The sequence below is a fragment of the Plecotus auritus genome (genome assembly GCF_963455305.1).
Source record: "Plecotus auritus genome assembly, chromosome: 3".
Lineage (NCBI taxonomy): Eukaryota > Metazoa > Chordata > Mammalia > Chiroptera > Vespertilionidae > Plecotus > Plecotus auritus.
The window spans coordinates 176,910,056-176,936,288 of record NC_137772.1 but is presented as its reverse complement, the minus strand read 5'-3'; the positions used below and the strand labels follow the sequence as shown (position 1 = coordinate 176,936,288).

At 49.0% G+C, this 26,233-nt stretch overlaps 1 protein-coding gene across 5 annotated transcripts in view; it reads right to left on the bottom strand.

The window, feature by feature from the left end:
• FMNL3 (formin like 3) overlaps positions 1-26,233 on the bottom strand; it is a 61,039-nt gene that overhangs the window by 11,479 nt on the left and 23,327 nt on the right. For 2 of the 5 annotated variants that reach the window (XM_080662815.1, XM_080662816.1), the window contains exons 2-7: positions 10,135-10,218; positions 7,772-7,852; positions 7,432-7,508; positions 4,229-4,312; positions 1,381-1,533; positions 65-173 (exon numbers count right to left, since the gene is read on the bottom strand). In XM_080662815.1, the coding sequence (XP_080518941.1) occupies positions 65-173; positions 1,381-1,533; positions 4,229-4,312; positions 7,432-7,508; positions 7,772-7,852; positions 10,135-10,218 (588 nt within the window). The remainder of the gene's footprint in view (positions 1-64; positions 174-1,380; positions 1,534-4,228; positions 4,313-7,431; positions 7,509-7,771; positions 7,853-10,134; positions 10,219-26,233) is intronic. The other 3 variants (XM_080662817.1, XM_080662818.1, XM_080662819.1) reach the window with 2 other exon arrangements.

Below are 26,233 nucleotides of genomic sequence, written 5' to 3'. Positions count from 1 at the left end.
CATAGCTCTCCTGGTTTGGGAGGTGAGGCAGAAGAGGCTGAGCCCTGTGGTGCTGCCCCCTTACCTGATAGTTCATGATGGCTCTGAGACAAAGGATGCAGACATGGACATCATCCTTCTGGCTCACCAGGCGGGAGTTCTTCAGGGCCCTGCGCCCAGGAAGAGTGCTGTACCTGGGGGAGAGGTGGCTGTTGGCGAGAGGTCTAGGAGTGCTCACCAGCATCCAGACAGCAGGCTGTCCCTCAGCAGCAGCAGAAGAGGGGGAAAGAGGACCTTGCACCACCAGCCCAGAGAGAGAGGGGGCAGGGGCAGGGCGCTCAGTTGTGTCACCTCCCTAGAGCAGGCCTTCATCAGGAACTATCCAGGACCCTGCTATATAATTAGTGCCCAAACCTCCTAAGCCCAGAGGTCCTTCAAAATACAACAGTAGGTGTGTATGCCTTCCTAGTCCTCGAGGGGTCCAGGAAGATGTTCATTTGAGCCTTTCCTCCTCCTCCTTCCAGTCGCTGTATCTTCCACACATTCCCTGGGGCAGGAGCACTTGGCTCCCATCCCACTTCTATGTCCCAGAAAAGGCAGCACAGACCCCAAAGGCTTTAGGAGTACCTGGGGCTACATCTGACTTTGCATCCTCCCCTCCCCATAATGATGTCTCATGAAGAAAGAGGAAGCACAAATGGTATCTGCTCATGCATGACTGGAGTGATGAGCAGTGTCAGAGTGCAAAACCCAAAGGAGACAGGAGAAGAGAGTATGGCATGAAAGAGAGACCACAGAAAGGGCCACAGGACCTAAAGGAAAGCCTCCCTAGGTGGGCGGGGCTCGGACAAGTCATCAGGTCCCTCCACCTGCCTCCAGGTAGGACAGCTCTTAAGATACTGCAGACAAATGAATATCTGGGAGCCTTGGAGAAAATAGGCCTAAAGGAAGACGTGAAGGGAGGGTGAGCAGGAGGCAGGCTGGGTGGAAGCTGGTCTCTGAGCAGCTGATAGAGCAGAGAGCAGAGCCAGAGGGAAACCAACAGGAGGGCAGGAGCTGGAGCACCTGGTGAAGGTGAGGGAGCTGGGTGAGTACAGCCCTGCCTGAGAGACTGGGAGGAATGGCAAAGCGAGAATGAGGAATGGAGGAGCCCCCAGAGAAGGGGTGAGGAGGAACCCCAGATGGGGTGGGCACAGCTGAGGGCAATATACTTACCCAGGACAGATCGCTGGGCAGAGTCAAGGAGACAAAGAGGACAGACCAGAGACAGACTGGCAGGCAGAGGCAAGAGAGCTGAGCCTGGAAGCAAGAGTGGAGGGAGGCGCATGAGCACTCACCGCTGTTACCAGGACCTGGACTGGGGCTGGGGGAGGCAGGCGGGCAGAGCAAGAGCACACATACCGGAGCACAGACTGGCGCGCAGAGCGAGCGAGGCTGTTGGTGAAGGGGGCTGACAGGGCGCTGGGTGGCTGCAGGTCCTCAATGGACCTGCTCCAGGACCGGAGCTTGTCAAATGCACCGTCGTCACCACTCTCCAGACCCTCAAAGTCAAACCTGGAGCAGGAAAGGACACATGCGCACATACAGGAGAAATTCAGTGCCAAGACCCCTGGCAAGCCCACCCCTGCCCTGTAGACTTCTAGGGCAACAATAAGCAAGAGCATCAGAGGAGAAAGTGGAATTGGGCAACAGAGACCCAACCCTGGTTGGGAGAGCCAACAACATAGGACAAGGGCAGAGCGGGCACAGGAAGCAACCAGGAGGGGGTCTGGGGAGACAGCAATGCTGACGGAGGCCAGTGCTGCGCCCACTGGCCAGGCGACTCAAGGAGTGGCCTTCCCATGGGCCCAAAGGGATGTGGGGAGCTGGATACTTGCTGCACTCTCAGCCTCAGATGGGACATCTCAGAGAAGCTGGGGCCCCCCATGTAGAACCTGCCAACTACAGGAACACGCCAACTGCAGGTCTTGTTAGTGGGCAAATGGCAGTGGCCAAAGGAGCCCGAGTGCCCTGAGGGAGCCCCACTGTTTCTGGGTTGAGATTGAGGGTGGGTCAGAATAAAGAAAACAGGGGTCCCAGCAAACTCCGAGAGGGACAGCCTTTGTTTCAGGAGGAGATCATGGTCCCACACTATCACTGGATTCGAATGACTGGCTTTCTGTGGTTCTAACATGAGGCTTTTAGGCTTTTCTGGTCTAGAGGCTCCTTGGGCCTCAGCTTCCCTGGGGAAAGGAATCACACAAGTCCAGGGTGTGGCCTGGCATCCGTAGTTCATCCCTTACAGGAGTTGGGATGGTTTCTCTGTTTGTTACTTCATGTTTCTGGGACCAGATGTTTCAGCAGCTGGGGTGTGTGGCCAGGGCAAGGAGGACAATTTGAGATCACCAAGCCACAGAGCCTTCTCCCTTACATATCCCCACATCTGGGTAAATGCCCTCTGAGAAGCAAGCTCATGCCTCTTTCCTGTCCTGTTCCCCTGCGGGTCACTAAGGACTAAGCCGGCATCTCCTATAGGCTCTTCCCCAAGGAGCCTTCTGCTCAGACATGCATAGCCTGGGGGTCAAAGGCACAGAGGCCAAGGGTTTCTGAAGTAGGAAGTGACATTTGCAGATGCCTGAATGTTCCAAAGGAAGCAGGAGTGGCCTCAGAGTCCTGCCCAACCGAGATGTTTAATGGGGCTCAAGTAGAGGAGTCTCATTGACAGGGAAACAGCTTGCCCGTGGCTTCTCTCCATTACTGGTAGTATTTCCTACACTGGTATGTACTGTTTACAAAAAATGCCTTCACGCAAACTCTATTTGGCTTTACCCTTTCCTCTCAACCCTTCCCAAACACACACATTCTCTCCTCCATCCCATACCCACGCCCGCCCTAAGTCTTTCTTTCAAATACAGAGTCAGAGGCAGTGCTGTGGACCATACAGTCCTGAGGTCCCAGTGTATTTTGGTTTAGCTGGGATTTGTTTGCTTTTCAAAGAAGACAGACTTATTTGGAAAAATGACCTATATCCTTTCACTTTTAAAGTTTTGAATTTTTAAAAAATCACTTCAGCAAATGTTTTTCATTTCTTTCTATAAAAAGAGTGGTTTTTAAAGGGAGAGGAGGCTCGTGAGGCACTTCTGCAAGGATGGGAATGGGGAGTGGGCCACTCTTGGCTCTAACAGAGATGACCTAGAAAAGACAACAAAGGCCAAACCTAGGAAAGGCATTAGTTTGAAACCCTAAGGAGACGAGATAAGACCTGCTGGACAAAGAACAGCCAGGGGGCAAGGACAGTAGCAAGAAAGTGAAAGTGGAGGCTAGGGCTGAGTCCTGGGACTAAGGAATTCCCCAGGACGTGGGACTTTCAGGATTAAAACTGGGGAAAGTCATAGACAAACCAGGCCAATTGGTCACCCTAGGGCTGACTTAAGTCTCGAGTATAAGTTTGAATGTGTTCGTCCTCTGGTAAATGATCACCATAATCCCTCTTTCCATATATTCAGGTCACTATGGTAGAGCACACAAACTTGAATATTGACAATTAACAATAAAGTGGCTGCACAGTATAGGCTTATGCTTCAAAGACTGCAAAGTGCTTCACACACATTATCATCTAGGCCTAGAACCCCGGATGGTGGATCCCCTCTGATATAAGAGGACACACACTTGTCTGAGATCAGACAGATGGGAAACAACAAAGATCCATCCCTTCTCTGTCTTCCCTGAGAGCCCCTCGCTCCTTCCACTGCCTTCTCATCTGTGTTAATTCGCTTCTGGCTGCCTCCAAGCTCCCAACCTGCTTGAAAAAGGCTCTTGAATGTCTCATTTTCAGTCTGGGTCAAAAGTCATGCTCACTGCTCCTGGAGTGACTCAGAGTAACCCTGTCACAACTGGAGATCCAAAGAAGCTTCTTGAAGACTTGCTTTCCAAAATCAAATGAACAACAGGGAATCTCTCCCAGAAGCCAGGACATTCCCTTGGACTGCTCCTAGCCTGGAGTCTGGAGCCTCTAGGTTCCGATTCTGAGATCCCTTCCCACATCTCTCTTCTCCTGCCCCCCAAATGCACCTTCTCCTCCAGCCACCTGGCATTCTTCACTTGGCTGCCCGTCCCCTCGCCCACTGCTCTCTCAGCTCCTCCCTTCTGGCCTGGGATCCCTATTCCCATCTTCACTATTGCAATCTCACCTTCTTTTTTCAACCAGAATGGGACTGTGTCCTCTGTCCTCCCTCACTGGTCCCAGCCCCAGTCCCAGGGTGGTACTCACATGACAGAACATTGGGCAAAGGACAGGTAATCCACCAGCACATCCAGACCTTTGTTTTCATCATTCAAAAACTCCCGCACCCACCTACAGATAAAGAAAACAGAGTGGGGTGAGGGGGAGGAGAGAGAGGGACCTCTGATCCAACAACACCCTCTAGGAACCCCCAAAACTTAGCACTAGGCTGGAAAAATTTTGAAGATCAAAACCCATGGCAGACTCACCCATGGCCATGTCACCGGCCAGGACCTCCCCTAGGCCAGGAAGCCAGGGATGGAAAAGGTACAAGCTTTCTGATACCACATCAGCCAAATAAGGTTTCAGGGGGCCCCTCAAAGGCCTAGGTCCCGGCTCATTCACTTTCTGTGACCCTGGTGTCTAGCACAAGGCTGAGCACGCTGTCTTTGCATGATGTTTGTTGGAAGAATTGGGGGATTATCAAGAGCATTTACTGCAGCCCTTGCACAGAGCCGTGCCTGACAGAGACCAGCAGGTCCCCAACTTGACCAAAGTTTCAGTCAAAAGACCAGCAAGAAGCGTCAAAGGGAGCTGTGGAACAGAGGCACATGGAGCCTAGGGGCTCTCAGGGGCCCCAAGTTCAAGGAAAGGTATTTTAGGAAGTAGTGAGCAAAGAGGGATAGGTGGGAGTTCTGTGTTTGGCAGAACGGGAAAAGGACGGGGAAAAAGGACGGGGAAATAGGAACTCAAGTAACTACAGAATGGCTATGACCACTCAGAGCCAGACTGAGGAGTTGGGCCCCGTCATCCAGGGAGGCAGGAGGGTAGACAAGGCTCCCTAAAGACAACAGCAGACCAGGCAGTTCCACCATTCCGCCCCAGGCCTTTGGGTTGAGATAGCCCTGAAAGGGAAGTGTACAGTGCGCCCTAGGAAGACTGTTACAGGTTCATTGAGAGCAGAGGACATAAAGCTCAGGCTGAAACCGTGACTGTCCTCAGTGCTCTGTTCCCTCGGAATGTCCTGAGGTCTTTAAAGGCCAGCTATGCCCAACAGCCTGCAGGGACACTTCTCTCCCACACACAGCTGGAAACCAGCGCCATGTTTGCCAGCCCCACTCCGAGCTACAGAGAGGCTGGGCCGGAGCACCAAGCCCAGCTGAGATCTGGCAGCAGGCTCCGGCTGGGGCTGACTGACACCGGAGCTGCCTGAAGTTAGCTTCCTCTCTGGGGGCCGACAGGCCTCCCGTTTCCTGTCTGTCTGCTCTCCACTCCCCACCCCCTTCTCATTTCCTGTCTGAGTCTACACTGCTATTTTCGGGATCTTGACACTTTGAGGAGAGGTTAAAGGGCACGTAGGCAAGGCTGAGAACCAATACAAAGTAGGGAGAGGAGGAGCTGCAGAGGCTCTGGAATCCTACTTCCCAGCTCCCTGCTCCAAGGTCTGGGTTCCCACCCAGCTTCCACAGGCCAAAGCAGGATTCTCCTCTCCCTACCTTTCCCTGGGCTCCCACCACCCAGGAGCATCCACCCGTAGCCAGACAGCCGGACAGTCTGCCTGCCCAGAAATCTCGGAAGGATCCTGGCCCTCCGTATGACTCTACCAGGAGAAGCCGGTTCAGATGACAGGAGCTCCTAAAATGCCAGACACTAAGCTGTTCCCTGGGAACCAAAGACCAGGTCCAGACCTCTAAGTTGTGTGCCAACTGCCAAGAGGCCCCGGCCTGGGAACCATGCTGCTCTGGCCCCACTTCCTGGCCAGCGGCCAGAGGGGCAGGCGCCAGGTAGAAGGGGAGGGCAGAAGGGACTGTCACACACTGCTCTGTGACCCTCTGGAGAAAAGCAGACCCCCATCATCATGCAGCAAGACTTGATACAAAAGACAGAAGGGCCTGAGAGGGAGGGAAGGGAGAAGGGAGGAAAGGCCCTTGAAGTGCAGAGTGGTAGGTAGTGTTCTGGGCTGCCATCTGCTTTACTCTTGCCCTCACATGCTGGGCAGCTGAGGAGGCTCTGCCAGTCTTTCCTTCTCTGAGGAGTCACCAAATAAAGGTGGAGGTTTCATTACATTGAAACCTCCTGGGTACATTCCTTGCGGTTCAGCTTTCAATGTCTGGTTCACAGATGAAATATGGAAGCCAACTTTGGCCCTTGAGCATAACTACTGAGGCCAGGAACTGTCCCCTTCCTGTTCTCTCCAGTGCCATTTCCTCTCTGACTGCAGCAGCAGCTGGCTACATGCAGGTATAGCCTCTACCAGAGCCCTGGTCGGGCTCAGCCTGGGGTAGACAAGTAGGCAGCTGCCTCGGACAGGAGGGAAGGCAGATGATGTCATTTGGCTCTTCTCTCAGGAAACCCAGGACCCTGAGGCTGGCACCTGTCCAGTGACCCCCACCCTTACCCCCAGCTAGATTTCTCACTCATCTAAGTTCTCAACACTCATGCAGGCCCTTGGTCAGGATTGCAGCCCTGCCTGCTGTTGTCTATCAGGTGTTTTTCATGGTCCTTTGCGTCCTCTCTCTCTCTCTCTCTCTCTCTCTCTCTCTCTCTCTCTCTCTTTCTCTATCCACCTCCCTCCCTCTCACTCACTTTCACTATACACACTCTGGCTAGTTATGGTTTTATAAAACTGACACATAGCCATCTTTCACTGTACCTCACACATTAGCCCTCTGCCTGTTCAGCAAGTCCTGGTTCCCCATCAGAGATTGAAGAAAAAGACTCACACAGATCCTAGGGGACTGTCAGTGGGTTGACAGGACTAGGGTCCGTTAATACAGAAGACATTCAACTCCTGGCCCCCACTGCCTTAGATCTTCTTTCCTGATACTTCAAGAAAGTTCTACTCATTTTAAGATTGTCTTAAAATCAAGCAAATAATCTTCTGGGTACAGAATAGTCCAAGAACTAGGTCTCAGCTACCCAATGCAAAATGTTCCCCATCCCCAGCCTTCTCTGGACCTTACTTGGCCCAGCCCCAGGCCACAGGCAGACTCCAGTCTCAGCTGCTATGGGAATGTTTTCCACTCAAAGCTACAGGCTGAGGACCCCAGGAAGGGCCCCAAGCTTGCCAGCAGCATCCAGGCAGCAGCTGGCAGAGATGAGGAGAAGAAAAGCCAGAAACGAACCGTCTGAAGCTCTGGGGAACCAAAGCCATTCAAGGGGCAACTCTGCCCCTGGCAGGGGGATAAACAGGCAAACTCTCCTCAGAAGGACCAGATCCTGAGTGGCTCTGGTGACCAAATCCGACTCACCCAATGTGGTTGGTACGAAGCGAGATCTCCAGCTCCCTCAATACTTTGGTGGACTCCTGCACTCTCCTCCTAAACTTCTGTAAACATGCAATTTTTGGTCATTGATCAATCCAACTCCATAGTAGAAATAAAAGGGGTAGAAAAAAAGGGAGGGGATACAAGAGGGAAGTTATAGGCCTTCCCTCTATCATTTGCCAGCCACTCCAGGCCCATGGCCTCAGAACCCGGAAACCCACTCCCATTGCTCAGAAGCACATGACCCAAAGTCAAAGGGTTTGCCCCCAAGCCCCACAGGACTACAGAGGGCAGCAAGATGGGCCCTCCCTGCCTTGTACTTCACCTTCCGAGTTACACTGGGGTCCAAGAAGCTGTGGAGTTTCTGGATATAAGTATGTGGGGGGTTCTTCACCTGGAATCGTTCCTGTAAGGGCAGAGCGAGAGAGAAGTGGTCCTTTGGATTATTCCCTGCCAGGGATAGCCCTCGCCCTGGGGGAAGGCAGAAACAGGTTCTGCTGGGAAACAACCAAACTCCTCCACAGCTGACCCCACACCCCAATCCTACACTAACCTCCTTCAGGCTACTGTGCGTTGGGAAGAAATCAAGATAGCTCTTTGTGGGAACCTCTATCCTCTTGGAAAAGAAAGTGAGCAAGGAAAAGGAAGAGCTCAGAGTCCCAAGGAGAGTGAGGAAGAAGAGCACTCATCGTGCTCCGTATGAGGGGACCCAGCCTCCTAAAGTTGTCACCTGGCTCTTAACATCGCCCAAACCCCAAACTGTACATTCCCTTCCTTAATCAATCCTCGGGCACTTCTCCTCTGTTGCCATCTTCCCCAACTCCAATGAGTGCTCCCTGAGCCTAGAATATTTTCTATGTCAATATTATTTTACTTGGACACACAATTCAAGATACAGATGATGTATTATAGAATTGTACACCTGAAACCTATATAAATTTAACAACCAGTGTCATCCCAATAAATTCAATAAAAGTTTTTAAAAATCTGCTTTTTAAAAAAGATTATTTTAAGACCTGCTGCTTACTGAAAAGATGTGGAGATTACAGAATACTGAACAGCATCCAAAATGAAGACACAATTGGGAAATGTTGTTCGCTGCATGGCCAACTGATGGATGGGGGTAGGAAGGCCAAGGGGAGGGGAGCTGGCCTTGTAGAGTCCGACTTTCTCAGGTCTGAACCCGAGGTTGGGACTGGACTGTTTTTGCAGCATTAACAAAGTTCAGGACTGCAAACACACTTTCTACTGCTTGCCAGGCCCCAGGCCCCAACACTCCAAAGCAACCCCCACACTGAAGCCTACTTTAAGCAAGGTCATTCTCCATCTCCTTCCTTCCACACAGGGCGCGGGACCATGCCCTTCCCATTTTGGCCCAACCCCCTCATGTGACCTAAGGGGAAACTCAGGGAGAACCCTTAGGTATTCTGGTCCTGTGAGAGCCTTCACAACTGAGATAGCTGAAGAGTGGGGTGGGGGTAAAGGGTCCAGGGCCTAAAAAACAAACTGAAAGAAAAAAGAAAGGTTTGAGAAGTGAGCTGAAATTATGTGACCCAGAAAATTGAGAAATTATCAATTAAAGAAACTTAGTACCAAAGGGCTACTGTTCTCCAAACCTAAATGGGTGCTCACCAACTCCTCTTAATGCAGAACACGAGGAAATGGGCCTTCCCTGGAGATGGAGGGACCTGGACGAGGCCATCTGAGGCATAAGCCTACCTTAGGTCAAGCAGCGTGAGCAGAGAAGCCTAAAGGTTAGCAGAGCCAGCTGCCTGAGCCCTTCCTCCATCACTTATTAGGGTTCTTCATCTATAAAATATAATAATGCCTTCCTCATTGGGTTTTTGTGAGGATTAAGTGAGATATTTCAGTATATATAAAGTGCTTGGTTCATATAAGCACTCAATAAATGTTAGCTATTATGATTTTGTTCAGTGCTTAAAAAGAAATAATGAATTTGTTCGTGCAAGGCTCCATGGCAAAGTGCTGGGCAAACACACTGGCTGCTACACTATGCCAGGTGCTTCCACACCTCCAAGAGGTAAGGAAGTAGAAGCCAATGCTCCTAGCCCTGCAGATGGGCCTGTCTGAGTTCACAAACTCGTGACTTTGATCTTCAAATGTCTGCAGGGTAAAGAGCCAGGCCCTAGGTGTTAGTTCTTGGTTCTGAGCTAATAATCTCTATAATCTCTTCCAGCTCTAAACACTATTCATGTAGACAGAGCTTCTAATCCTCACATTCTGAGATTTGGGAACATGAAACTAGGGGACTGGGGCTTCTCATTCACAGAGGCCTGCAAATAATAAGAAAAACCCTGCTATTTGCCATTTCCAGGGCAGAGCGAGAGAGAAGTGGTCCTTTGGATTATTCCCTGCCAGGGATAGTCCTCGCCCTGGGGGAAGGCAGAAACAAGTTTTGCTGGGAAACTACCAAACTCCTCCACTGCCCACCCTACACCCCAATCCTACACTAACCTCCTTCAGGCTACTGTGCATTGGGAAGAAATCAAGATAGCTCTTTGTGGGAACCTCTATCCTCTTGGAAAAGGAAGTGAGCAAGGACTGAGGCCGAGTCCAGGCCAGGCTTCCTCAAGGGACTCCAGTGCTGCAGTCCATGCCTTTGGTCCTGCCACCTTGTTTTGCCAAAAACATAACCCCCACCTCCCAGCCCTGCCCCAAACCCCGTACCTGGTCACAGATCAGATCCCACTTCTTCTCATTGTCGTACTGCCGCAGGAGCCGGGCCTTGTCAGGGGGCAGGTTCATGGAGCTCTGAGGAAAGAACCCAAGTCAACTGGGTTGAACGCTCCCCCCACCCGGAGGAGAGAAAAGCTAGACTATGCATACCTTTCCCTCCGGGACCCTCAGTTTACCCTCATACTTGATTGCTAATAAGGAAGGCTCAGAGAGGCGGGACAGACCTCCTGCCTCCCCTTCATATTTAGCCCTTTGATTGAACAATGATTCCCAAACCATAGGACATGGAATCAATTTAGTGTGTCAAGAGTATTTTTAGAGAAACCAAGATGGCGGCATAGGTACACACCTGAAATTGCTGCCTCGCACAACCACTTCAAAACTACAACTAAAAGACAAAACGGACATCATTCAGAACCACAGGAAGGCTGGCTGAGTGGAAATTCTACAACTAGAAGGAAAGAGAAAAGCACACTGAGACTCAGAGGAGGTGCGGAAGTAAAGTGCAGAGGTACGGAGGCGCGAGCGTGGAAAGGGCTGGTAACTGAGGATGCGGTTGTCTTTTTCAATCTGGAGGGAGATATAAGCTCCTGACTGCTCTGAACTCTGGGGTCCCAGACTCATACGGGGAGAAACTGGACTGTTTGGCTTCAGGTGGAACTCAAGGGCGGCTTTCTCTCAGAGGTGCTTGCAGCTATTATGGAGGGACACTGAGACCTGGGGGCCTCTTAGGGCAGGGCTGAGGATCAGCCATAGCTGTTTGCTATGCCCTGTAGATTCCCTGAGACTCTGCCCCACCCAAGCTGTGCGCAGAGGCTTTTGCATATGAATGGTCTGGCCCTTTGCAATCTAAAATTACCTAACAAACAGCAGCTGAGTCAGAGAGCCCCAGAGCCGCCAAAAGAAGGCCCAAGGCCCCACAGCAGCTTGCATTACTTCACAGCTGGGCCTCATCTGGGCACCTCCAAACCCCAAACAAAGAAGAGGAATCTGCAGATCTCTCCATAGCTCCTGCTGGGTAGCCTCAGGCAGAGGCTAAATTTGCACCTCCTTGGATCTCCCAGTGGGACCATCCAGATTACAACTCCTCAGATCCATAAGGGACACACTCAAGGGGCAGACTCAGTGAGCACTAAAGCCCCACTGAAGCAAGTCTTGCCCCATAAAGGTGTCTCCAGCACAGAAGTTCTCCCATAGTAGACACAGCTGATCCTCATAGCCAATTGGCCTGGAGGTCAATTCCTCCCAGTGATACCAAAAACAATCAAGGCTTAACTACAACAAGACTGCACACACAGCCCACAAAGGGGTGCACCAAGAGTGTCCACCTCAGGTAATAGAGGAGGCTGAGCTACTGGGCCCTATAGGACACCTAGCACACAAAGCCACTCTATTAACTCAGGGAAGTAGCCAAAATGTGGAGACAAAGAAACAGGTCACAAATGACAGAAATGGAGGAAAGCAAACTACTGGATATAGAGTTCAAAACCACGGTTATAAGATTTTTCAAGAATTTTCTAGAAACCGCCGATAAATTTAGTGAGACCCTCAAGGATATGAAAAAGGACCAACTAGAAATTAAGCATACACTGACTGAAATAAAAAATATTATACAGAATCTAACAGCAGACTAGAGGATCACAAGAATCAAGTCAAAGATTTGAGATACGAAGAAGCAAAAAACACCCAACCGGAAAAGAAAAAAGAATCCAAAAATATGAAGATAGTGTAAGGAGCCTCTGGGACAACTTCAAGCATACCAACATCAGAATTATGGGGGTGCCAGAAGAAGAGAGAGAGCAAGATATTGAAAACCTATTTGAAGAAATAATGACAGAAAACTTCCCCCACCTAGTGAAAGAAACAGACTTAAAAGTCCAGGAAGTGCAGAGAACCCCAAACAAAAGGAATCCAAAGAGGACCACACCAAGACACATCATAATTAAAATGCCAAGAGCAAAAGACAAAGACAGAATATTAAAAGCAGCAAGAGAAAAACAGTTAGTTACCTACAAAGGAGTACCGATATGAATGGCAGCTGATTTCTCAACAAAAACTATGCAGGCCAGATGGGAGTGGCAAGCAATATTCAAAGTGATGAATAGCAAGAACCTACAACCAAGATTACTCTACCCAGCAAAGCTATCATTCAGAATTGAAGGGCAGATAAAGAGTTTCACAGATAAGAAAAAGCTAAAGGAGTTCATCACCACCAAACCAGTATTATGTGAAATGCTGAAGGGTATTCTTTAAGAAGAGGAAGAAGAAGAAAAAGGTAAAGATAAAAAATCATGAACAACAAATACTTATCTATCAACAAGTGAATCTAAAAATCAAGTGAATAAAAAATCTGATGAGCAGAATAAACTGGTGAATATAATAGAATCAGGGGCATAGAAAGGGAGTGGACTGACAATTCTCGGGGGGAAGGGGGAGTGGGGGATGCGGGAAGAAACTGGACAAAAATCGTACACCTATGGATGAGGACAGTCGGGGGGGTGGGTAAGGGCAAAGGTGGGGTGGGAACTGGGTGGAGGGGAGCTATGAGGAAAAAAAAAGGAACAGCTATAATAATCTGAACAATAAAAATTTATTTTAGCCCTAACCAGTTTGGCTCAGTGGATAGAGCGTCGGCCTGCAGACTGAATGGTCCCAGGTTCAATTTTGGTCAAGGGCATGTACCTTGGTTATGGGCACATCCCCGGTAGAGGATGTGCAGGAAGCAGCTGATCGATGGTTCTCTCTCATCGATGTTTCTAACTCTCTCTCCATCTCCCTTCCTCTCTGTAAAAAATCAATAAAATATATTTTTAAAAAATTTATTTTAAAAAAAGAGTATTTTTATTTTAAGTGAAAATGAACAGATTAAAATAGAATAGGATATTCTTCCCCAGCATACTGCAGGCCACTGGAGGGCCTTCCTCTCATCTTTCTCTCCTTTACCTGACTGCTCCAAGTTCAGCTCTAACTCCCTGCAAGTAGGAAGTATAAATAATGAAGCTTTCATAAAGCTTTTGTTTCTTTTATAGTTTATGTGTACACCACATATAAGTCATGCTGTAAAATGTGTTTCTTCATATGGGACAGTTCAAAGACATTTGAAAGCTACCAGTTTAAAGCAGAAACTTTCAATCTGCTTTCCCCCCATGGTCTGGGAGATGGGTGCCCTTCCTGCACATGCACACCCAGGGGCCAATTCTGAGCCACCCACAGCCCATGTAGATGCTACCACTCCACCCCTAGCCCCACATCAGGATGCAAGAAGGACATTAGCATAAAGATAACTGCTCAGAATATTTTTAGGAAATAACTTACAAAACTTTAGTACTTTAATTATTAGTAGCAAATTACTTATGACATACAAACCTCCCAATTAATTAAGACACAGTAAAGTGTCCTGACCCTTTGCTGAGACACTCTAATCTAGAATATAGAAGACAGAGACCAGGCACCATTTTATTTTGTTCACTACTGTTTGCCGAATGAATAAATGAGTGAGTGAAGCACAAGGCATCCGTGCATGACCTGACCGCAGCTTGTATCCCCGTCCAGCCAAGCCTCTCTGCTAACCAGTCTGGCTGCCTTTGTTTTAGGTCACAGCCCTTGCCTCTAAAGGCAGATCACTGCACCTGCCCACCCCCCATACTCTTGAATCAAATATGATCTCCTATCTGAAGTATCATAGCTGTCTGATAACCCGCATGACTTCCCACAAATCCAGCCTCTTCCCCAGCACACTGCAGGCCACCTGGAGGGCCTTCCTCTCATCTTTCTCTCCTTTACCAACTGCTCCGAGTTCAGCTCTAACTCCCTGGCAACCCAAGCATGACCGCTTGGTTTACCTCTGCCCACTCCCTGATATCCTCATCCCTGGGGACAGGAACTGTGTGCACTGAGTAGTCACACGGGCCCTGGGTTACTCCAGAAGCAGCAGGAATATCCTGAAAGTATGCCCTCCATTTCTTAGGAAACTGAAAGGAAATCCTTAAATATTTATTTCTATCACACATATCTATTATGCATTTATCTATGCACATACTATTAAATCAGCTGTGCTCATCTACCCCCAAAGGACCGTCTGTTCATATGGCCCCAAACCCCAATAATATCTAATACCGTGACAGGCACCTAGTGGAGAGTAAGTTGATAGTAAATCTATGGTTAAGACATCCCAGCTCGAGCTATGGACCCAGATCCTGGCTGGAAATGGGTTCACTAATGGCTCAAAAAAGGAAGTAGGGTTGGGATCTCTGGTCAGCATTTAGAAATGATAGAATTTAGAAATATACTGTATAAGTGGAGCAAGTTCAGCAACCCCCATGGTTGCTGAACCTCCCCAGGAGAGAAGGGCCAACAGGAGAGAAGGGCCCCCCACTGCTGGTCGTATGGATTGCTGGGGTGGGGCTGGGGGCAAAAATACAACTCTGAATGTTCTCTCCAGAACTACTTTGCTACGGGCCGATCTCGGCATATCTGTGGATAGTAGGACAAGGGCAGAGACCACGACAAGGACCCAAAGGTCAAAGGTGGGCCTGGAACAAGGTCTCCTGTCTAACCAGCACACTGCAGGCCACTGCTGCCAGCTGAACCCAAGTGAGATCGGAGCAGAAACTGTCCTCAGACCTGGTTCTGGCTCTGTGCACACCCTAAGCACATCATTGTCACCTGCCCATTGAGCCCAAGTTTGTGTCATGAATAGTTTTCTATTGTCTCCCTTAGAAGAAAGCCACTGGGGAGGGAGTGGGGGAGCCTGGCACTACTCTGGCAGACATCATATCCTGTCTATACCAACTTCCTCTCTCAGCCACCACTGCCAGCTGCTGTGGCCTTGTACTTCCCTACCAGATGAACTGATGAGGAAACATTTGGTGCCCTGGGGTTTCAAATACAGAGCAAAGTCGCCCCCTTTGGGAACCTTAGCCTGAGAACAGGTGACAGAAGCACGAATCACCAGCTCTGACCACAGGCCACATCCTCCAGTCTAGAGCTTTGATGCCAGCCTTCTCTGCTTCTTCAGCTGAAGTGTGATGGGGAAGAAAGTAGGTAAGGGGAAGTCCCTCAGCCTCCAGCACTCTCACAAGAAAACGGTCACTGGCTGTGGGCTGGTAGCCACCCGCCACGGGAAGGGCAGGACCAGGGCCTGGCCAGGGCAATTCTCTCTCTGCCAGACAAGGGCATTGGGGCTTCTGCATCCACTTGATAACGTGCGCAAGTCTAGCAGGGCTCCAATGTCCTGAGGAAGTTACTCTTCCCTGAGGAAGGACAACTTCCTGAGATCCGGGGACAGCCAAGGAGCAACCTGATGAGGTTCCGGTTTCAGTCAAAGGTTTGTTTCCTTGACATTCAGCGGTTCCACGGGGACTGTGGGCTCTCAGAAGGCAGAGGCCAGGCTTAAGTCCTTGCTACCTTCTCACGAGACCCTTGAACAGGAAGGAGGTGCACTGTCTCAGAGAGGAGGGCACTGGATGTGGAGTCAGCGCAAAGCAACTTTCGGCTCTTCAGAGCTGTTGAACCTCAGTGAGCTCATCCATAAAACGAAGATAATCCCCCCACTTCCCACGGTTTTATGAGGATTAAGTGATAAACATTTTATGTCTGTATTTGTCTGGAACACTGTGGGTGTTCAACACAGTGCCCTTACCCTTCCTTCTGAGAATAGCCTGTGTGATGTGGTGACATCCCAAGGACCCACCCTCTTGCTTCAGGGTTCTCTCTCTCTCTCTCTCTCTCTCTCTCTCTCAGCCTCTGTCCCTCCTTCAGCAACTGCTTCTCAACACTGAGGACAGAGCAATCCTTTACCTCTCTTTGATCCTTGGGGATGGAGGCGGAGACCCCAGGGAGTAGGGAAAGGGGAAGATGAACTCAAACTGAAAGCAATTCTGGAGCTGAGTCCTAAAGCAGAGGAACCAGCAAGAAGTCTAATAATAAAAACCTATAACAGGAAGAAGCAGAAAGGGGTGGATCTGATGCTTCTCCAGCAAGGCTACTCTGGTTTACTGCCAGTTTGAGGCCAGGCAGAGTGCCCTGTGTAGTGGCCAACCCCCTCCTGAGTTCTATGGGAGCAAGGCTTCTACTCCCCATCTGACCCTGTCCTCCCCACACAACACCCGGAGAGGCCGAGGAGGGAGGCAGCTCTGGTGGCAGAGGTTCCCTTCCCTTTCCTGCTCTGCACCCCCAGCCAGTTAGCCCCTCCTTGTTTCCTTCCCATTGCGGGGAGGGAAATGCCGGTGGGGTTGGGGTTTCCTTAAGCTGTGGGTCCTTTGGGACTCACCCCTGACTTGTCAGTCTCCTTAGGCCATGCCTGGGGAAAACCCAACACAGAAATAGGAACCATAAAAAATTCCCAGCTGTTTCTATTGGCCCTAGTCAATCATGATAAATCTTAGGAACAAAGACAAAAATGGCATGGCTCCTCTGAGAGGCAGGGGCGAGGTGGGCGAAACTTTCCTGCAAAGGGGATTCTGGAGGCTTTAGGGAAGGCAGGTAGGGGATTTTTATTTTGAGCAAATACAGAATGTGAGCTGGTGGTTTTTTAAAATTTCCCTCTCAGAACCACCTTTCACCAAATCCCCTGTGGCTGGACACTTCTCTCAAATGTGGTAGCCCCAGCCCACATGCTCAGCACACAGGAGTGGGGAACACTGGAAGCTGGATCTACAACTTCCCCAGAGATAGCACGAGGCACTGTCCTGGGTACCACATGCTGCTGAGCCCTGGGACACAGCTGCCACCAAGTCTTCTCGTGCATCCACTGATCAGCCCACTGTACAGATGGGCAGGGGTAAATGTGGTGAGGAGGCACATAGTTTGGGAGTCCAAGGCAACACTGGGCACAAAGGCCCATCCCTGGCTACCGAAAGGACAGAGCTTTAGGAGCAGCCCAGCCTGCCCTCCACGTGTCTCTACTGGTGGGCAGTAGGCACAGCTGTGGCCAGCTGGGCACTACTCCCAAAGGGCAAGAGCCCAAGGAGGTGGGAGGTACCAGCTCCTGCTGCCTCGGCCCCCTTGGCGGCCACAGCCAGCACTGCTGCAGTAGCAGCTCCCAGACAATGAGAGTTATTTTCAGCCAGTGCTTTAACACAAGCCAGCTGGCCAGTGTGCAGGGCGGGAGTCCTCCTCCACCCAGCCCTCCCAGATGGCAGGCAGGCCCAGCCCATCGCCTACGCTGCTGCCGACTCTGCGTCACTGTTTGTTTATCTCGTTGTTTCAGCACAACTCCTCCTAACTACCCCCCAAAACTACAATACTTTCAAAAAGAAATAAAAGAATCAGAGAATTTGATCAAAGGTCCAAAAGCTAAAATTAAAAGGTCCAGACATGGGAAGCACAGCAGCCCCTCCAAACACCCACTCTTTTCCCCAGCTCTGTGACTGGCGGCCGCAGCGCAAGGGAGGAAGTGGAATGAATTAGTGGCCAGATCTCACTGCAGCCTCCATGGATCAAGGCCGAGCCTGGCTTTGCTGCCAAACCAGAGGACAAAGCTCAAGACTGCTCTCCCCGCCGGCCTTGCTCCCATCCTTTTCAGAGCTCAGGTTTGGAGAAGATAAGTTGAGACAAACAGCCTGGAATGAGCCTGAGACAACTATGAAAGATTCTGAAAGAAGAACCATATTCTGTGGCTGAAAGGAAATCACAGGAACAGTTCATGACACTTGGCTGGAGGGAGAGGTACCACACCCCATGATGAGTGGGGTGGACACTTCAGCCAGCCCCATATACGTTGGAGAGTTCAAGAATAGAAAGGGGTGGACAGTAGCAGTCATGTCCCTGGACACTAGGCCCCAAGCTCCCCTTCTCTGCTTCTCATCTCTCTCCATATACCACCCTTTGCATGGGAACTCATGGATGCAACACAACTCTAGCCACACACACATTTTGCTCTAGGCCTGAGCTGCCCTATTAGACTTATAGGCGAGTTGCTGGGGTACCTCATGACAAAAGACATAAAAAAGTGGTGCTCCATGACTTAAGTGTTTGTAGTGGCTTACATTATCTTTCTGTTTTTGTTTAATTGAAGCTATCACTCTGGGGACAAGCTGCCAGGGAAAAGCCAGCTTTCACAGGCTCAGAGCCCTGTCTGGAGAACGTGCTTCTGTGGTCACTGATGACTCTATAACCAGAAATGACATGCTGAGCAGTTATGAGCCAAGTCCCTGAGCAGCCCGGAGGAAAAAGAGATGGATTCACCAGATGTCTCAAGCTGAGCTCTGCAACTCATACCAGGGAAGTTAGATGAAGGAGAGGTCCTAGAAGACCAGCATCAATCAAACACAGAGGTGGCTTTTTCCAAATACAACTGTGCCCCTCCGGCCCCTTCTTCACCCCAGAAGACTCCTCCATTGTAGTCTCAGGAGGCATAGGAAGTTGGACAGTCCCAATGCCAGCAAAATTCCCAGTTCTACCCTCTGCCACAGTATCGGCCTCACACCTGACATCAGGTAACCTCTGCAAGTAGCTGCCCCCTCCCAACCCTGGCTGAGGACACCCTCTTCTGGCCTATTTAGTCAAGAAGCACACTATCTCAGGAGAACTCTTGTTAGCTCTTCCCAACTGAGACCCCAGGGCCCAGCTAAAAAGCCACTGCCACAGCAACCTGATCTGTCTGCTGGCTCCCCAGCCCCTCCTCGCGGTTAGCCAGGCCCCACACACTCCCCTGTTACGCAGGATGGAAACTATTCTGCTGGGGGCAGCCGGCTTTGCAAAGCCAAGGAGTCTTCGGGCAGAGCCTCACATTCTCCCTGCAGCCAATCAAGGTCCTCCCTTTTCATGATATTCTGCCCTCCTGCCTAGGGAACCCTAACAGGCAGCACTACCTCTCAGATGACACATTTCTGGGGTTACATCCTACAAAAAGCATTTTCCTCTCTCTCCCCATTACTCACAGAGACCCAGTGCATCTACCTCCCAGAGTCTCTCATCCATACCTTCTCTTCATTCCCACTGTCACCACTAAATGGGCCTGTACTGGTCACTCTTGACCCCTGGGATCCTTCTAGCTGGCATTCCTACTTCTAGCACCTCTACCCCACCCAACCTGCACCTGGATGAAATTTCTAAACTTCCCAGCACATAAGATAAATTATGTCTCTTCTCAGTTCAAACATCTTCTCTGGCCCAGCTGGCATGGCTCACTGGTTGAGCAGACCTATGAACCATGAGGTCACAGTTCAATTCCTGGTCATGGCACATGTCCAGGTTGCAGGCTCGATTCCCAGTGCGGGGACCTGCAGGAGGCAGCCAACCAATGATTCTCTCATCATTGATGTTTCTATCTCTTTCTCCCTCTCCCTTCCTCTCCGGAATCAATAAAAAAATATTTTTTAAAAAATCTTCTCTGACTCTTATCATTTATACAAGAAAACCTAAACACCTCGGCCTGCTGTTCTCAGCATCTTAAAATGAGAAAGAGCTTCAGAGGCAAAATTCTCCTCTGACCAGCCTTATCCTCTCCTGGACTCTCTTTTCTGGAATAGCCATTCCTGTCATAGGATTTACTTGTAATCTTCTGAATCCCTACCTATTACCTGACTCAAAATCCAACAGCTCTGTGACTACCAACCTAAACTAATCAGCCCCTCTTCTGAGCTTCAAAACATAGTCATATGTGGAGAATATGGCAGAGACCTACTTGTTATCCCTCAACACCTTCTCATCTTCCTTACTAATGAACCTCCAATATTCAGATGGGCACATGACAGCCCAGAATTAATATATTTCTCATCTTCCCTGACATTCACATGTGGCTATGTGACCATGTAGGATGCAAGCAGAAGCAGTATGTACAAGTTCTCAGAAGTGTCATTAAAGGGAGGGAGTATACCCTTCTTTTCTCTCTTCTGCTTCCAGCTGGTTGGAATGCAGAGGTAATGGTGGGAACTTCAGCAGCTATTCTGGACTATGAGGTAATCCTGAAAATGGAATTCCAGATGGCTGAAGCTACAAGAAAATCACTGGTCACTGATACCATGGACCTTAGCACAAATTGAATGTGTTCCATACAGTGTCTTTTCATGTGTGTGTTTCCTCTATTTACAATTAGAGCATGAACTCCTTGAAGATAGAAGTCATGTCTTACCTTCTTAGAGTCATGTACAAGTGCTTAATGAAGAGCTGATTAATACCACTACTATCTCTCCCCCCACCAAGTCCTTTGTTCAGCCCCCGGTTATTTTTAGAGGGCATTATCCTACTTTTCATCATTGCCTTCTATTTCTGGGCTCTCTTCCCTTAAACCTACCTTATGTTCTATAGTCCAAATCACTTTCTTTAAATACTGCTTCTCCCTCAGCAAACTCCCAGACTTCTCATTCTGAGTTTCAACTCTGACCTTCAGTTCATGCCATAAATCTAAGCCACTCACCTGTCCTACTCTTTAACCAAATTTATCTTCTTTTTTTTAATTGATTTCAGAGAGGAAGGGAGATGGAGAGAGAAAGATAAAAACATCAATGATGAGAGAGAATCATTGTTCGGCTGCCTCCTGCACGTCCCCTATTGGGGATTGAGCCCACAACCAGGCATGTGCCCTTGATCTAAATGGAACCCAGGACCCTTCAGTCACAGGCTGACGCTCTATCCACTGAGCCAAACCAGCTAGGGCCCAAATTAATTTTCTTATAGTCTGCTAGACTACATGCTCCTGGGAACAGAGATCACCACCAGCTTGTTTACCACTGTAGTAGGTGTTCAATAAAGACAGGGCAAGTTGAATTTCCCTATAATATACTCCTCTTCCTCCTGTCCCTAAGTTTTCTACTACATCACATCCCAGAGAAATTATCTCCTTCCCAATTGCCAGACATGCTCCGCCTTCAATTCAAAACAGGTGAAATCCCACCTTCTCTAACAAATCTTTCATAAGTTAAGAGTGGTAAGATCTACCCCCATATAGTGTCTTTTCATGTGTATTTCTTCCAAACCAGTGTTTTCACACATTGACTAATGCCTTTAAAATGTGTTCATGGAGTTGTGATTTATGGCTAATGTCTCTTTATCTTTTCTTGGACGTTCAATAAATATCCTACCACAAATCTCACAGTGTGGTTAAAGCTCTGAATGAGGAGCCGCATTGCCCTGGTATGAATCCTGGCCACAACTTACTAGTTGTGTGGCCTATGGAGAGTTATTTAATCTCTACGAGTCTCAGTTTCCTCACTTATAAAATGGTGGTAGAAATGGTACGGACTTCATAGGGTTGCTATGATAATTAAATAAGTTAACATATGTAAAGCATTTAAATCAGAACCTAGGTAGTAAATGCTATACATAATGCTAGCTAATTTTTTTTCTTTTAATCCTCACCCGAGGTATGTTTTCATTGATTTCTAGAAAGAGAAGAAGGAAGAAAGAGAAAAAAAACACTGATGTGAGAAACATTGCCTGGCTGCCTCCCATACATGCCCAGACCAGGGATTGAACCTGCAACCTCTGGGTGTACAGGATGACACTCTAACCAACAGAGCCACCTGGCCAGGGCCATATGTTTTTGTTGTTATATTTTAAACTCGACATTTAGCTGGAAAACAATTATATGCCAAGCACTAAGCTAGGAGCTGGTGATATAAAAATAAATAGGGCAGGATCTTTACATTCAGGAAGTTTATATCCAAAGGGCAAGGTAGACAAGCAAATTGAGTCTGAGTGTAGACAGCACTTCTGTGAGAGAGGTGCACATGGCACTGTGGGATCTTGGGGAGACAACATTTAACTGGACAAGGAATCAATTAAGGCTTCCTGGAAATGCTACAGAATTTAATTTTAAACATCAGCAGGAGGGAGTCAGGCAAAGGCAATGAAGGAAAGGAATATGGTGATATTCTATGTAACGAGATAGCACTTGCAAATACATCGTAAAAAAGGCACAAAACACCATAAAAAGTCCAGGAGTCTCTATGTGATTATAGAATGAAAATGTATATGGGGAAATTACAGCAGGTAGGGAACAGTCAGATGACAAAGGGTCTTAGGAGCTAAGGTAAGTAGGTGGGCATGAGTAGGACAATAATGATGCTACTATCAAAACAAAAATAGTAATACTGACATTTATTGACAGAATTGTGATAAGAGCTCTATATGAATTATTATGTCATTTAATTCTCACAGCAACCTACGAAGTTGGGACCATGATCATTCCCATTTTACAGGTGAGAAACCAAAGGCTTAGAAAGGCCAGGGAACTTATCCAGGGTCACATAGCCAGTATGGGGTGGAGCTGGGATTTGAACCTAGGTCTGAACCCCAAAGTCTGAGCTTGTATCCCCACACAATGATTCTTCTGAGACAATCCTATATAATAAAGAGGTGATATGCAAATTGACCATCACTTCAACACACAAGATGGCTGCCCCCATGTGGTCAAAGATGGCCGCCCCCAGGTGGACACAAGATGGCCACCACAAGATGGCCAGAAGGGGAGGGCAGTTGGGAGGGACTAGGCCTGCAAGGAAGGGCAGTTGGGGGCGATCAGGCCTGCAGGGGAGGGCAGATGGGGGGGACCCAGGCCTGCAGGGGAGGGCAGTTGCGGGGGACCAGGCCTGTAGGGGAGGGCAGTTTGGGGTGACAGGACAGCAGGGGAGAGCAGTTAGGGGCAACCAGGCCTGCAGGGGAGGGCAGTTGGGAGGGACTAGGCCTGCAAGGAAGGGCAGTTGGGGGCGATCAGGCCTGCAGGGGAGAGCAGTTAGGAGTGACCAGGCTGGCAGAGGAGGGCAGTTGGGGGCGACCAGGCCTGCAGGGGAGGGCAGATGGGGGGGACCCAGGCCTGCAGGGGAGGGCAGATGGGGGGACCCAGGCCTGCAGGGGAGGGCAGTTGCGGGGGTGACAGGACAGCAGGGGAGAGCAGTTAGGGGCAACCAGGCCTGCAGGGGAGGGCAGTTGGGGGTGACCAGGCTGGCAGGGGAGGGCAGTTAGAGGGACCAGGCTGGCAAGAAGGGCAGTTAGGGGTGACCAGGCCTGCAGGGGAGGGCAGTTAGGGGCAATTGGGCCAGCAGGGGAACAGTTAGGCGTTGATCAGGCTGGCAGGGGAGTGGTTAGGGGGTGATCAGGCTGGCAGGCAGAAGTGGTTAGGGGCAATCAGGCAGACAGGCAGGCGAGCGGTTGGGAGCCAGAAGTCCTGGATTGTGAGAGGGATGTCCGACTGCCCTCGAGGGGTCCCAGATTGGAGAGGATGCAGGCTGGGCTGAGGGATTTTGTGCACTGGGCCTCTAGTATATTATATTATCCCTCCTCTGCACTTTTTCAGATTGTACACATCCTTCAGGACCAATACGATCAACCTTCCTCATGAACCCTCCCCCAAACAACCCAGACTTCACACACTCCTTTCTCTCAACTTCAGAGAGATTTACAATCGTTTCTCCAACACTAGTGTCTTCGATGTATCACACACTGTGCCACCTGGAAAACTTGTTTTGCCTTGCAGTAAATTGTATACTAGTATTTAGGAAGAAAAGGGAAACTACACCTTATACACATCTACTCTGGGTCAGGCACTGTACTGGATGGATCCTTTAAGTACAAGATTGCATGGAAGATTCAATCCTCTCTCATATTCTTCTTATTCACCTTTCATATTCTTTTTTTTTTTTTTTCATGTGCATCATGCTTTTTTCCACCCATTTTTTATTTTATTTTATTTATTTATTTTTAAATAAATCTTTATTGTTCAGATTATTACAGGTGTTCCTCTTTTTTCCCCCCATAGCTCCCCTCCACCTGATTCCCCACCTCACCCATGCCCTTACCCCCCGCCACTGTCTTCATCCATAGGTGTAAGCTTTTTGTCCAGTCTCTTCCCGCACCCCTCACACCCCCTCCCCCCTGAGAATTGTCAGTCCACTCCCTTTCTATGTCCCTGATTCTATTATATTCACCAGTCCATTCTGTTCTTCAGATTTTTTATTCACTTGATTTTTAGATTCACTTGTTGGTAGGTATGTATTTGATGTCATTTTGTTGTTCATAATTTTTATCTTTACCTTTTTCTTCTTCTTCCTCTTCTTAAAGAACACCCTTCAGCATTTCATGTAATCCTGGTTTGGTGGTGATGAACTCCTTTAGCTTTTTCTTGTCTGTGAAGCTCTTTATCTGACCTTCAACTCTGAATGATAGCTTTGCTTGGTAGAGTAATCTTGGTTGTAGGTTCTTGCTGTTCATCACTTTGAATATTTCTTGCCACTCCCTTCTGGCCTGCATAGTTTCTGCCGAGAAATCAGCTGACAGTCGTATGGGTGCTCCCTTGTAGGTAACTAACCGTTTTTCTCTTGCTGCTTTCAAGATTCTCTCTTTGTCTTTTGCCCTTGGCATTTTAATTATGATGTGTCTTGGTGTAGTCCTCTTTGATTCCTCTTGTATGGGGTTCTGTGTGCTTCCTGAACTTGTAAGTCTATTTCTTTCACCAGGTAAGGAAAGTTTTCTGTCATTATTTCTTCTAATAGGTTTTCAATATTTTGCTCTTTCTCTTCTTCTGGCACCCCAAAAATTTGGATGTTGGTACGCTTAAAGTTGTCCCAGAGGCTCCTTACACTATCTTCATATTTTTGGATTTTTTCTTTTTGTTTTTCTGGTTGGGTGTTTTTTGTTTCCTCATATTTCAGATCTTTGGTTTTATTCTTGGGGTACGTTGATCTACAGTTGAGTTTCTGTATATTCTTTATTTCAGACAGTGTATGCTTAATTTCTGACTGGTCCTTTTCCATTTTTTTGGCATTCTCATTAAGGTCCTTGAAGGTCTCACTAAGCTCCTCGGAGGTCTCATCAAGTTTCTTGGCAGTTTTTAGAAGATTCTTGAGTAACCTTATAAATGTGGTTCTGAACTCTATGTCGTCCGTTTGCTTTCCTCCATTTCTCTCATTCGTGACATGTTTCTTTGTCTCCGCATTTTGCTGCTTCCTTGTGTTGATGGAGTGGCTTTGTGTGGTAGGTGACCTATAGGGGCCAGTAGCTCAACCTCCCCAATCACCTGAGGTGGACGCCTTTGGTACACCCCTTTGTGGGCTGAGTGCAAAGTCTTGGTGTAGTTAAGCCTTGATTGCTGTTGGTACACTGGGAGGAATTGACCTCCAGGCCAATTGGCTGTGAGGACCCGCTGTATCTATAATGGAAGAACTGCTGCGCTGGAGACATGCTTATGGTGCAGGACTTGTTTCAGTGGGGCTTTGGTGCTCACTGAGTCTGCTTCTTGAATGTGTCACTTATGGATGTGAGGACTTGAAATCTGTTGTCTCACACTGACCACTAGGTACACTGGCTTCTGGATCTCCAATGGGGTGCAGGTCAGCTACTGTCTGAGGCCACCCAGCAGGAGCTACAGCAAGAACTACAGTTTTCTCCACTTTGCTTGGGGTTTGGAGGTTTTGTCTGACCTGGCTGCAAGTTTGCTAGGTTAAGCTGCAATAGGGCAGGCCATTCATATGCTAAAGCCGCTGCTTGGAGCTTGGGTGGGTTCGTAGTTTGTGTGGGGCGGGGTCTCAGGGCGTCACTAGGCTAGGGCGTGGCAAACAGCGATGGCTGTCAGTAAGCCAGCTCTGCGTCTCCGACCGTGTCCCTCGTCCTGCGCCCCAGCACAATAAACAATTGTTCCTGCGCGCAGCCCTGCAAGCAAGCCTCCCTCACTTTCTGACCCCACCGCAGACAGTCCAGCTTCTCCCCGTAGGAGTTTGGGTCCCCCGCGTCTCCCCAGAAACTGGAGTTCAGAGTAATCGGGAGCTTGTCTCCCTTCGGGTTGAAAACAGCAGCGCTCCCAGTCACCCGCCGCCTGCCCGATTTGCGCGTCTCCGTACCTCAGCTTTTCAGTGCTTGTGCACCCCTCAATGCTGTTTGCTCTTTCCTTCTAGTTGTAGAACTTCCACTCAGCCAGCTTTCCCGTGGTTCTGGGTGATAGACGTTTTGTCTTTTAGTTGTAGTTTTGAAATTGTTGTGCGAGGCAGCAGTTTAGGTGTTTACCTACGCCGCCATCTTGGATCTCTCCATATTCTTTATTATTCCCCAAACTAGACTATAAACTCTGTGAGGGCATGCACTTTGCCTTGAACACACTTGTGCCTAGACAAGGATTACTGGCACTTTTCTAACATACTGTGGTTGTTCATGAGAT